The 12,021-nt window shown below is 47.5% G+C and overlaps 1 protein-coding gene across 1 annotated transcript in view; it reads right to left on the bottom strand.

Annotated features, from left to right (window-relative positions):
• Dnah10 (dynein axonemal heavy chain 10) overlaps positions 1 to 12,021 on the bottom strand; it is a 204,718-nt gene that overhangs the window by 44,763 nt on the left and 147,934 nt on the right. The window contains exons 52-56 of the mRNA XM_045133057.1: positions 9,403 to 9,574; positions 6,429 to 6,632; positions 6,008 to 6,088; positions 2,298 to 2,495; positions 255 to 416 (exon numbers count right to left, since the gene is read on the bottom strand). Of these exons, the coding sequence (XP_044988992.1) occupies positions 255 to 416; positions 2,298 to 2,495; positions 6,008 to 6,088; positions 6,429 to 6,632; positions 9,403 to 9,574 (817 nt within the window). The remainder of the gene's footprint in view (positions 1 to 254; positions 417 to 2,297; positions 2,496 to 6,007; positions 6,089 to 6,428; positions 6,633 to 9,402; positions 9,575 to 12,021) is intronic.

Raw genomic sequence — 12,021 nt, 5'->3', positions numbered from 1 at the left:
ACAAAGTGGTGTGTGAATCTGGAGGCCCTGGTGTGCCCATTCTCTCTCTCTTTTAAATAAATTTCTTTTAAATGCTAAAAATTAGATGTTAAAAGAAAGCTACACCAAGACACACAGGGAGAGAGTCACACAATGGCAGTGGCAGAGCTGGGTGTGGATCTGTGAGCTCAGGCTTGGTAAGGACGGTCCACCATGGTCTCTTGGGCCATCCCAGGGTCAGTCTGTTCCCAGAACGGCCAGCACTTGGGACTTGCCTATGGCTGTGTTGGTGGCAATCTCTTCCAGCAGGGTTTCACAGGCAGCCGATTTCTCGGCCAGCACGATCTTCTGCTCGGCTAGCTTCTGGTTCAGCTCATCCAGTTGGACGGTGGCCTCCTTCAGCTTGTCCAGCCCTCCCTCTAGACGCTTGCACTGAGCTGGGGATAGACAGCACAGTCACCTCTAGGTGGCATTACTCCAAGGGGCCAGCCTCACTGGGATCCATAGGAGGAGGGGAGATTCGCTACTACAAGATAAACTGTCACAGGCCTGTCCAGGGACCTCCCATGCTGGACAGTATCTGCCAACATTAACAGACTACTGAAGACGCACTTCACTCAGCCGGAGCTGAAGCCCTCTCTGGGATCTTCAGGAGCTGAGAGGTAGTTCCGGGGGTAAGAGACTTGCCTTGCAAGCACGAGGCCCTAAATTCAGGATGTTGGTGTGAGAAGGAGAGGCAGGAAGATCCCTGAGGCTCACTGGCCAGCCTGTGTAGCCTACTTGGTGAGTTGTGGGCCACTGAGTGACCTCGTCTCAAAAAGAAGTGGACAGAATCTAAGGAATGACAACCTGGGTTTCCCCTGGCCTCCACATGCATGTGCACACACATACAAAAATATAAACAAATAAATAGCCCTTTACCATAGAGCAGGTTGGGGACCACACGACACCTCCAGGGCAGAGCTACAAGTGCATGGCCCTGAACACAAAAATAAGAGTGTACCAACATCATACCTATTGGGATACAATGTTGAACTTTTTTTTTTTGTATTTTTAATGAGAGAGAGAGAGAGAGAAAATTGGTGCACTAGGGCCTCCAGCCACTGAAATTGAACTCCAGAGATGTGCACCATCTTGTGTTCATGTGCAACCATGTGCACTTGCATCACCTTGTGCATCTGGCTTATGTGGGATCTGGAGAGTCAAACATGAGTCTTTAGGCTTCACAGACAACTGCCTTAACCACTAAGCCATCTCTCCAGCCCACAACGTTGAACTTTTAATCCACTCTGCACATATCTTGCTGGTGCTGTGCTAACTGCCAACAATAAATACATTTAATTAATCTTCTATATGCTGTCTTCACGGATTTTCTGCTGTTCTGTTCTTTTTAAAAAGGCTGGCACAGTGGTTATAATTGTCCTGCCACCTTTGTACGTGCAAGTGACAACTCTAACTGTCCTCTCTGCTCTCTCCTTAGATTGGATAAGTTCATAGTCTCTTTCAAGTGTAAATTTCTTTGAAGATCAGCATTTAGAACAATCCCCAGATGTTCTCTTTTAACCTCCCTAATCAGTTACTTACCAACCAACCATTGTACCTAAACCTTGGCAGTAGATAGATGAGCCTTCCCTGAAATATACTCATTTTAAGTTCTTTTATTTATTTATTTGAGAGAGAGAGGGAGTAAAGACATGCCAGGGCCTCTAGCCACTACAAATGAACTCCAGATGCATGTGCCATCTTATGCATTTGGCTTACATGGATCCTGGGGAATCACACCCAGGTCCTTTGGCTTTGCATGCAAGCACCTTAACCACTAAGCCATCTCTCCAGCCCTCATTTTAAGTTCTTTTTAGTCACTGGCTGCTTCAACATTTTACCTATGATCTTGAAAACATACAGATGTACTTTCTCTAATAAAAAGAAAAGCACTCTCTGGGCTGTTATTTTCCACCTAGATTTTCCAACAGGCAAGGCAGCTCAAGACAATTTTGTTTGTCTGAGATATCTCTTGTCTGCGGCTCCTACCCATGGAGAAGAATCACCCCAAACTGCAAAACCCAAATCATGCTCTATCTTGCCTCAATCCTGAGGACACCTGGCCTTGCAAAGAAAGGTGAGGACATCTGCTTCAGCTGGGGTTGTAGTCCAGTGGCAGCCTAGCAGGTGCAAAGCCCTGAGTTCCATCACTAGAACCATAAAATGAAGAAAAGAAAGAAAAAGAAAAGACCCGCCTGCTACAAAGCTGCGAGCTCTGGACTTCTCTTCCAAACAATGACTTTGGCTTTGGCTCAGCGTCTGCCCCCAAGGCTTACCTATGTTATACTGTGTTTTCTCGTCCAGCAATTTTGAATATGTGTTAATAAAATCCAGGTAATTCTTAGGCGTTACATAGTTGCTGCGTCTCAGTTTCTGGAGAAACTGTTGGCTGAATTCACCCACAGATTGGTGGACCAAGACCACGTGCTCTACCAGGTCTATTATATGTTCTGCTGGGATCATCATATTATCCCCTGAATAGGAAGGAACGAAAGAAATGCTACTTAAAAATTTAAAAAGCTGAAGGACCCAGGTTCAATTTCCCAGTACCCATGTAAGGCGGCTTTTGCTTTTGCATCTGGAGTTTGTTTGCAGTGACTAGAGGCCCTGGAGCACCCATCCTCTCTCTCTCAAATTCATTGATTAAAAAGATAAAAATAAGAAAAGAGGCCTGAGGTGTAGTTCAGTGGGTGAGTACTTGTCTAGATTTCTGGGTCCAATTCCCAGCAAGAAATACAGAGAGAAAGGGGGAGGAAAAGGAGGAAGGAAGAAAGAGCTACCCCCCACAAATGAACCACTGACCTAAGGGCTCAGTAGCTTCACTCCTCCAGATAAGAACTCGAGCGTGCGCACAGGGCCACCAGCAGACTCCTGAACGCCAGAGCCACAGCAGTGTGAGGCACAGGCGCCGCCCACCCCCAGATGGAAACCTCCACGTACATCCACAGATAAATGGGTAACCAATGTCTAATATTATTCAGCCATAAAAAGGAATGTAGCACTCGCATGCTACAACATGAATGAACCTCCAGAAACAAGCAAAGAGAAAAAAGTTCAGTCACAATGGAAAAACAGTGTGTGTTCCCCTTACATGAAATACCTAGACAAGGCAAATTCAAAGACACAGGAAGTAGGCAGGAAATGAGGTCTAGGGAAGGAGACGAGTGGGGAGTCAGTTTAATGGGCATAGAGCTTCAGTTGAGGATGATAAAGTTTTGAAAGTAGATAGTGGTGATGGTTGCATGGCATTGTAATACAATCAATGCCCCACATATTCTTAAAATGGACAGAGTGGGGGTTACGCACACAAGTGCCTGAGTTTGGATCCCCAGAACATATACAGCTGAATGCCGCAGCCCGAGCATGTGTAGTCCCAGTGTGCCCATGGCAAGGTGGGAGGCAGACACAGGAGAATCCCCCGAAGCCTGTGCGCTGGCAAGCCTGGCAAACACAGCAGTGAACATGAGACCCTGATGCCTGAGGTTGATTTCTAACCTCCACATGGACACCCGTACATATATGCACACCTGCACTTATATATATGAGTACATTCATATGAGGTACTTATTTGTTATAATAATTAGTACAGAATGGAAAACTTCATGGTAGATACATTTAACCTCATTTTTTTTTTTTTTTGGCAAGCCCAACACATGGCTTTTTCTTTAAATGAACAGCAAAAGATAAAGAATTGGCATGCCAGAGCCTTCAGCCACTGCAATCCAATTCCTGACACACGAGCCACCTTGTGCACACGTGCGACCTTGTGCACTTGCGTCACTTTGTGTGTCTGGCTTGCATGGGACCTGGAGAGTCAAACATGGGTCCTTAGGCTTCTCAGGCAAATGCCTTAACCACTAAGCCATCTCTCCAGCCCCAAAATGTTTGTTTTATTTCCAAATTTAATTTAATGTCTGGAGTGATGGCTCAGTGGTTAAGGCACTTACCTGCAAAGCCTAAAGTTCAACTCCCCAGTGCCCACAAAGTGCACAAGGTGGCACATGTTCTTAGAGTTCATTTACAGTGGCTAGAGGCACTGGAGTGCCCATTCTATCTCTCTATCTACCTCTCTCTCTTTCTCAAATAAATAAATAAATAAATAAATAATTTAATTTAAAAAAGGAAAGAGTAGCTGTCCCGTGTGAGTGGCTTTTTCTGGACCTGTGATCCATGCTGTGGCAATTTTTCTGGCACAGAGACAACTCTCCTTCCCTGGGGTCTCAGACACCATAGGGAGCTGCCCATGGCTTCAGGAGAAGGCCTGCAGCAGACCCATGCCTATCAACCCCAACCTGGTGTGCGGCCCCCCACAGGGGCTAGGTAGGCACACTCAGCCATTGTCTGTTGGCCCAAACTGGCCAAAGGTGGTCCTTTTGAGAAATCTACTGGAAGGATTGGTGGCCGCTTCCTAGGCCAAGATCTCATCATACTGACAGTGTGAGATGCACTGGCCTTGAAGCAGAACCTGTCCTGTGTTACAATGAAGGAAAATCTGACCCAAAGAATTAACTCATCCAGGTTCTGCAGAGCTGGCCTTGACTTTCACCAGGGGTGCAGCATGGCTATAAACCTCTGTCCATAAAGGAACATAGTCACCTCGACTTCAAGAAATAAAGGAAAAATTCTAAACAGTTTGCAGGCAGCTTGACACATATAACTGAAACACTGAACGGATGTGGAAACAACTAACACATTGAAGGAAACGAAAGTACAGCGGCCACATCAGGCCTGGCAAGCACAGCCCAAGAGAAAATGTAGTTCACCACTTGTTTTTGTAAATAAACTTTTTAAAAAGATTTTTTAAATCTTTATTTACTTGCGACAGCAAGAGAGAAAGGCAGAGAGAAAGACAGACAGACAGACAGAGAGAGAGAGAATAGGCATGCCAGGGCCTCCAGCCACTGAAAACAAACTCCAGATGCATGTGCCACCTTGTGTATCTGGTTTACATGGGTCCTGGGGAATTGAACTGATGTCCTTTGGCTTTGCAGGCAAATGCCTTAACCGCTAAGCCATGCCTCAAGCCCTGTAAATAAAGTTTTATTGGAACACAGCCATAGCCATTAATTTACATAGAGTATACAATATAGTGGCAGAATTCAGAAGTTGGGACAGAAACAAATATTTACCATCTGGACCATTACAGAAGCAGCCAGCCAGCCCGAGTTACAACATAGCAAGCATTCTCTTGGTCCCTTTCCCAGAAAATGTCATTATAACTGAAGTTGTGATTTCTGCTTTTACTTATTTGTTGGATACCTATTTATAAGGTTGAAACTATTTTCTCTCACTTGGTGGCATTGGTCATAAATCTGTTCAAGAAAGTTCCAAAGAAAAAGAAAAACTGATTTTCTTTCTTATTCAGAGGTTAAGAATTATATGTACTGAGTATCTGAAACTTAGAGAGATTAGCACTGAATGTCAATTTATCAAATGATCCCTGGGAACAGCAGACTTTTTTTTTCTAAGACAAAACCTAGCTGTGTAGCCAAACTGGGCTATAATTCATGATCTTCCTGCCTTAGCTTTCTGAGTGCTGGCCCCACCATGCCTGGCCTGTAGCACACTTTTTCTGTAAAGAGATGAGTCAGAACAGCACAGTGGTCTCTGCTGCAAGGATTTGACCATGAAGCTATAACACAGAAGTGGCCACAGATGGTATATTCATAAGTGAGTGAGTCTGTGTTCCAATAAAATTTTATTTACCAAAACAAGCAGGGGGCCACATGGCAGCCAGCCATGCTTTATTTGCTGAGTCCTAATTTAGAAACTATATAATTAGTTCTCATCCTCAACTGTCCTTGTAGGTCTCCTGAAATCCCTTTAGACTAAAAACAAAATGTAACCCAAAGCACACTAACGATAAAAAGCTACTCATCACCATAAGGGCTGATGGTGAAGGAATCTACTGGGTCAAAATTTAAAGTCAGAAACATGACAAGTTATTTTGTGAGGCCAGTGCTCACCCCGCACAGTGGAAGCTTACCTAAGAACGACTTGGCAACTGCATGCAGGGCCTGGGGAGGCCAGGGCATGAACCAGTCGATGCCAGTGTTATTCACCAGACCTTGCAAAGAGAAGAGGAAGATGATCACCCTGCAACCCAAGCTCTCAAGAGCATCCAAACATCTTCAGTGCTCACCAAAGTGGTGGGACAGCTGGACACAGCCAAGTCTCATTCATCCACAGTGGCCTGTCACTCTGATGCCAAGAAAGGGCAGAGAGCTACTCTCCACGCACTGTGGGCCCACCTCTGGGTGTGTGTGCATGCCCTCATGTCAGGAGGCTATCACCCACACCTACACGGAGGGCACCACCACAGGGCCACTTTTCTACCTTACACCATCTCTCTGCTGGCTTTGAAGGTCAAGGCTGTAGAGTGAGGTGTCCCCACTGCTTGAAAATACCTGGAAAATTCCTGCAGCGGGTCCTCAGGGTGTCTCCCACTGGTGACATGCCCAGGACAATGTGCAGGTTGTTGGCACTCTTGGCCACAAAGTATTGCCACACGGACTCTTTGGCAGGACCCATGCCATGCTTCAAAGCCTCCTGCATGACCTGACTAAGGATAGACTCCTTTTCATCTTCAGGGAACAGCGCGGGGACAATCCCTGCAAGGGGAGGACATGGAGGAGCTGGTTGAGGCCTGGAGCTCTCCATCAGATACGAAATAAGATGCCCTGGTGAGCATATTCACATTCATTCTCTCTCTCCCTCCCTCCCTCCCTCCCTCCCTCCCTCTCTCTCTCTCTCTCTCTCTCTCTCTCTCTCTCTCTCTCTCTCTCTCTCTCTCCCTCCCTCCCTCCCTCCCTCCCTCTCGCTCACTCTCTGTTCCTCTCCTTACAAAGAATAAACAAATATTTAAAAAAAGAAAAAGAAACCAACGACTGGAGAAATGGCCCAGCAGTTAAAGTGCATGCCTGCGATGACTAATGACTGGGATGCATTCTCCAGGACCCATGTAAAGCCAGATACAAAGTAGTGCATGCATCTGGAGTGTATTTGCAGTGGCTAAAGGCCCCCGTGCACTCATTCTCTCTCTCTCTCTCACTCTCTCCTTGCAAATAAAATATTTTTAGTATATCTTATTTATTTATTTGAGAGAGAAAAAGAGGCAGAGAGAAAGAGAGAGAGAGAGAATAGGCACACCAGGTCAAACCAGGACCCTTTGGCTTTGCAGGCGAATGCCTTAACCGCTAAGCAATCTCTCCAGCCCAATAAAATATTTTTAAAAAAGAAATTGCCTGCCCCAAATGCTAGCTGGACTTCAGGCTGTGGAGGGCTGGTTTACTGCACTCGCACCCATGTCGTTTTAGAGCACCTTGGAATCAAAAAACCTGAGGCTTCCTGTCCACAAGTACTGACAGAAGGCCTAGGCTGATCACCCCCAAACGGCCCCACTTCCTTCCTCCCTCGATGCACATCCATAGACCACCAAAGGCTGGCTTAAAACAGCCATATCAGAGCACTCCCAATGAAGTCTCATCTCCTTTAAATGACCCACAAGCCCCATCTCAGGACACTTCCACTATGTTCATCTGTTTTGTTTTGTGTGTGTGTGTGTGTGTGTGTGTGTGTGTGTGTACATATGACTAGGTCTTATGTAGTCCAGCCTGGCCTTGAACTCACTATGTAGCCAAGAATGACCTCAGCCAGGTATGGTGGTGCATGCTTTTAATCCCAGCAATCCCAGTACTCGGGAAACGAGGTAGGAGGATCACTGTGAGTTTGAGGCCACCCTGAGACTACATAGCGAGTCCCAGGTCAGTCTGGGCTACAGTGAGACTATACCTCGTAAGAATAATAAAAAAAAATGACCTTAAGTTTCTGATCCTTCTGCCTTACCTCTCAAGTGTTGGGATTATGATCCTGCACCACTACCTGCACCACTACACTGTGTGTGGGTGTGGGTGTATGTGTGTGGGGGGATGGGGGGGTGGGTGTGTGGGTATATTTTTTCCCAGAGTTTGGGATTAAACCCAGGGCCTCACAGAAGCTACTCATATACTCTGCATCCCTATCCACTTTTCTTAAATCCTACTCACCAGCTCACCACACCCCTGCCATGACTCCTTTCTCCAGCACAGTGGCCTGTTGCTCCTCCCCACACAGGAGCTCGAATGCCAGTGTCCTAAAAACACCAAGCACCCATCCCAGGACCTATAAACAGGGTGCCTTATGCTCCTGCTGAAGGGACCTTGCAGATGGGACTGAGTAAAGGACCTCTGAGACAGGACCAGTGATCTGACTAGCCAGGTGCCCAATGCCATTGTAAGGGATGAGCTGGGGTGGGAAGGAAAGAGGCAGAGAGTAGGATGGCATGAGCCATGGAGCCCAGGGCCAAGAGCAGCCTCTGCACACTAGAAAAGATAAGGAAGCAGTTGCTGGGAGGCTCCAGAGGAGGGAGACCAGGTGTTAGGCCTAGAAGATGTACTGTGACCTGTGACTGCAGGCTTTTTTTTTTTTTTTTAATGTGAGTTCTAGAGATCGGCTTTGAGCTGTTTCTACAACCCTGCCTTCATCTTCATACTGCCTTCTTCACTGTCTCAAATTCCTGCTCCTTCCTCTACAAGGACAATTGAGCTTGGACCACTCCATGCCAGGATGTCACTCCCAAGATCTACAAATGTTTCTTATTCAGGTCTTATTTCAAGTGCCAGGGCTCCAGGACTGGGCTGTCTGGTTGGGGGGAGGGGGACAGCATCAGTCCAATGCCTACTGCAACTCTGCTTCCACCTCAGTTTCCTCTGCCATGAAATGAGGGAAATGAGGACACTTTCACCATCAGTTTTGTGGTGTGTGTGTGTGTGTGTGTGTGTGTGTAGACAGGACAATGTGGGCTAGCATGTTCCTCACACACAGCCTGGTCCTCATGCTGGGTGAATGCTCACCCACCTCAGCTGCTCCATGAGTGCTGTCCTGTCCCCCACAGACTCTTGTGTTGAACATGTGATGCCCAAAGAATGGTGCTGTTTGGGAGAATGGTAGGACTTTTTGGACACAGGGCCAGAGGAGTAGGCCTTAAGGGCTATATCCCACTTCCTGGTCACCTCAGATGTGAAAAGTAATGCCACAAACTCCTTTTACCATGGGCAAGCCACTCCTGACACCATATCTCTCCTACCATATGGACTAAGTCCCTGGAACTGTGAGCCAAAATAAATCCCTCCTTCTTGAATTTACTTCTGTCAGGCATTTTGTCACAGGGATGAGAACAGTAACCAATCACAGTGCCACTGTGATTGTGCCATTGTGATGAAGAGAAGGGAGAAGACTCAGTGGCACCCAGTGGGTGAGAACCCCCATGTCTGAGGTCCTCCCCACTCACGACTGCTGGGTGCTGGAGCGGCAGGCCAGGCAGGCAGCCGCTGACATGCGCACCTGAGGTCAGCATGTTGTTGATGAGCTCCAGGAAGCCCTCCTCGGCCACATGAGCATCAGTGAACAGGAAGATCATCAACTTGTTCTCGATCCCCAGCTTCAGGTACAGGCTCTTTAGATCTTCCCGGAAGTTGTTCTCCGAGTAGCCTCGGCTCAGCAAGATCTCGAACACCTGGGAATCCAGGCACAGACTCACCAGGGCCATGGCCTCCCTCCTCTGCCTACCACACAGCAGGCGGTGGAAGGAGCCCTGCACACTGGAGGAGCCTGCAAGTTGGCACATCTAAAAATATTCAACCAACCAAGGGATGTGGGGCCAGCCTCAAAAAACAGTGACTGAGAAGTGCAGGGACAGAAGGCCACAGCATCCATCTTGGTCAATGCATGACAAGCATTCTGCTTTGGCACACATGTGTGTCAGGGTGCAAAGAACATGCCTATCAAGGGCGAAGCACGTGAGTCTGCAGAGAAGAGCGGAAATCTTGGGGTCACAGAGAGGAAGGGAAGGCAGGGCTGTGGGAGCAGGGGCAGCGCAAAGGAGAGGAGAAGAACGGACTTGTGTGCACATGCGTGTACACACACAAGCACCTTAGGCGGGAGCACACACTGAGCTCATCTGACACAGGTGAAGTGTGGAATTTGCAGACGAATGTTAAACAGGAAACCAGGCTCAGTTCTTAAAAGAGGAAAACCTCGTTTGCACAGGGAACAGGCATGCATGCAAGGGAGGACAGCTATTGAAGGCACACCTTCTCTGTGAGCAGAAGTGAAATCCTCCCTCACAATCCACATGCATGACTTCAGAAGCTGATTTCCAGTGCCAGAGACAGCTCAGGTCCCACCTCCTCCTGTCCCCTCATTCACACAGGGCCATGCACACTGCCATGCAGACACCACAGTCATACCCATTCACACTTCGACATGGTTACTCATACACACCCAGTCATTCTGAGAACTTTCACATCAAGGTCACTCATGCGCATTCACACTTGTAGTCACACTGTCATGCAGAACCTTGTCATACTCACATGTGCTTTGTATACATACTTTTATGCCCAGTCCCCAAGCCACATGTTGATATACATGTTGACACTCACACAGACTTTCACACTGACATACACTTTCATACTTTCATGCTCACACACAGCCATTGATTCACAGGTTCACACTCCCAAACATGGATCATGATGGGCACCCTCTACCAAGGGTAATATGGTTCTTCCTTTTGCACAGACCCCTTCTGCTCTCCTGAGTGGCACCTCTTACCTCTGTCCATTGGCTCCTGGCAGCACTGGTGTGCCCACTTCTACCCCCTCCCAGAGCCCAGTTCCAGGTTGCCACACCTAAACTTCCTCCCAGCCCATACCTCCATGCCATGCCTACTGTCTATGCCTCTTGGTGACACCTCAGGAAAATGTCTGATATTCACCAGGACAAATTTATGGGGAGCCTGTAAGCTCCTCATCATGGTGGAGTATAGCAGGGTCTGAGACATCACAGAGGGACGTGGGATACCATAGCACTGAGGGAAGTGGGCTTCTCAACACTGACCCACAGAGTGACCTTGTGACCCAGCATTCCACTCCAGGGAATACCCAAGAATACAAGACACATGTCCACACAGAAATGGGCCCAAATGGAAGCATACACTCAGAAACATTTCCACAAAGAAACACTCCCACACAGAAGCACGCCCACAATGAAACACTCCCACACAGAGACACGCCCACAATGAAACACTCCCACACAGACACGCCCACAATGAAACACCCCCACAGAGACACACCCACACAGACACACCCACAAAGAAACACGCTCACACATGGTCTTGGCAGACTGGCCACAGGCACTGAATGAATGAATGAATGGATAAGAACCAAAAGATAGCCAAGCTACACCATTATCAATATTTGGCCAAAAAAGGAATGAAACACAGATACGAATGAGACTCTGAACGAACCTCCAGCCACAGGACTAAAGAAAGAAGGCCTTGTACTGGACCATGCCTAGTCTAGGATGGGCATCCATGGAGACAGGGAGCAGGCTGGGCTCAGGGGAAAGGTGGTGACAGCCCATGGCGTAGGTTTCTTTCTGAAGAGTGGAAACCTTCTAATGGAGACTGTGGTGAGTCACATGTATCTGTGACTTGACCAGAGAGCACTGTTTGCATGATTTAAGTACATCTCAATCTTTAAAAACAAAGAAGCAAGGTGTGGTGGCACACGCCTTTAACCCCAGCACTTGGGAGGTAGAGGTAGGAGGATCGCCATAAGTTTAAGGCACCCTGAGACTACATTGTGAATTCCAGGTCAGCCTGGGATAGAGTGAAAACCTACCTCAAAAAACAAAAATAAATAAAGAAAAGAAAAGAAAGACTCAAAAGTTGACTCTGAGCTGCGGGTTAGCTATACAGATATAGCCAGCAGATGGTCCCACACAAGCCTCACCCAGGTTTGGGCATCACACCCTCCATGTGCTTACATGTTGTTCACAGAACTTGGGTTGACAGTCTTCCCATCTCACAACACTGCACTACTTAGATGCTGTGGGCATCCCCATCAGCACAGGACAAACAGTCCACGTCCCCACTCTCGAGACACATGGTGCCACAACCTGCCA

This window comes from Jaculus jaculus, chromosome 13, assembly GCF_020740685.1.
Source record: "Jaculus jaculus isolate mJacJac1 chromosome 13, mJacJac1.mat.Y.cur, whole genome shotgun sequence".
Lineage (NCBI taxonomy): Eukaryota > Metazoa > Chordata > Mammalia > Rodentia > Dipodidae > Jaculus > Jaculus jaculus.
The sequence above is the reverse complement of the archived record's forward strand: the minus strand, read 5'-3'. Positions and strand labels throughout refer to the sequence as shown.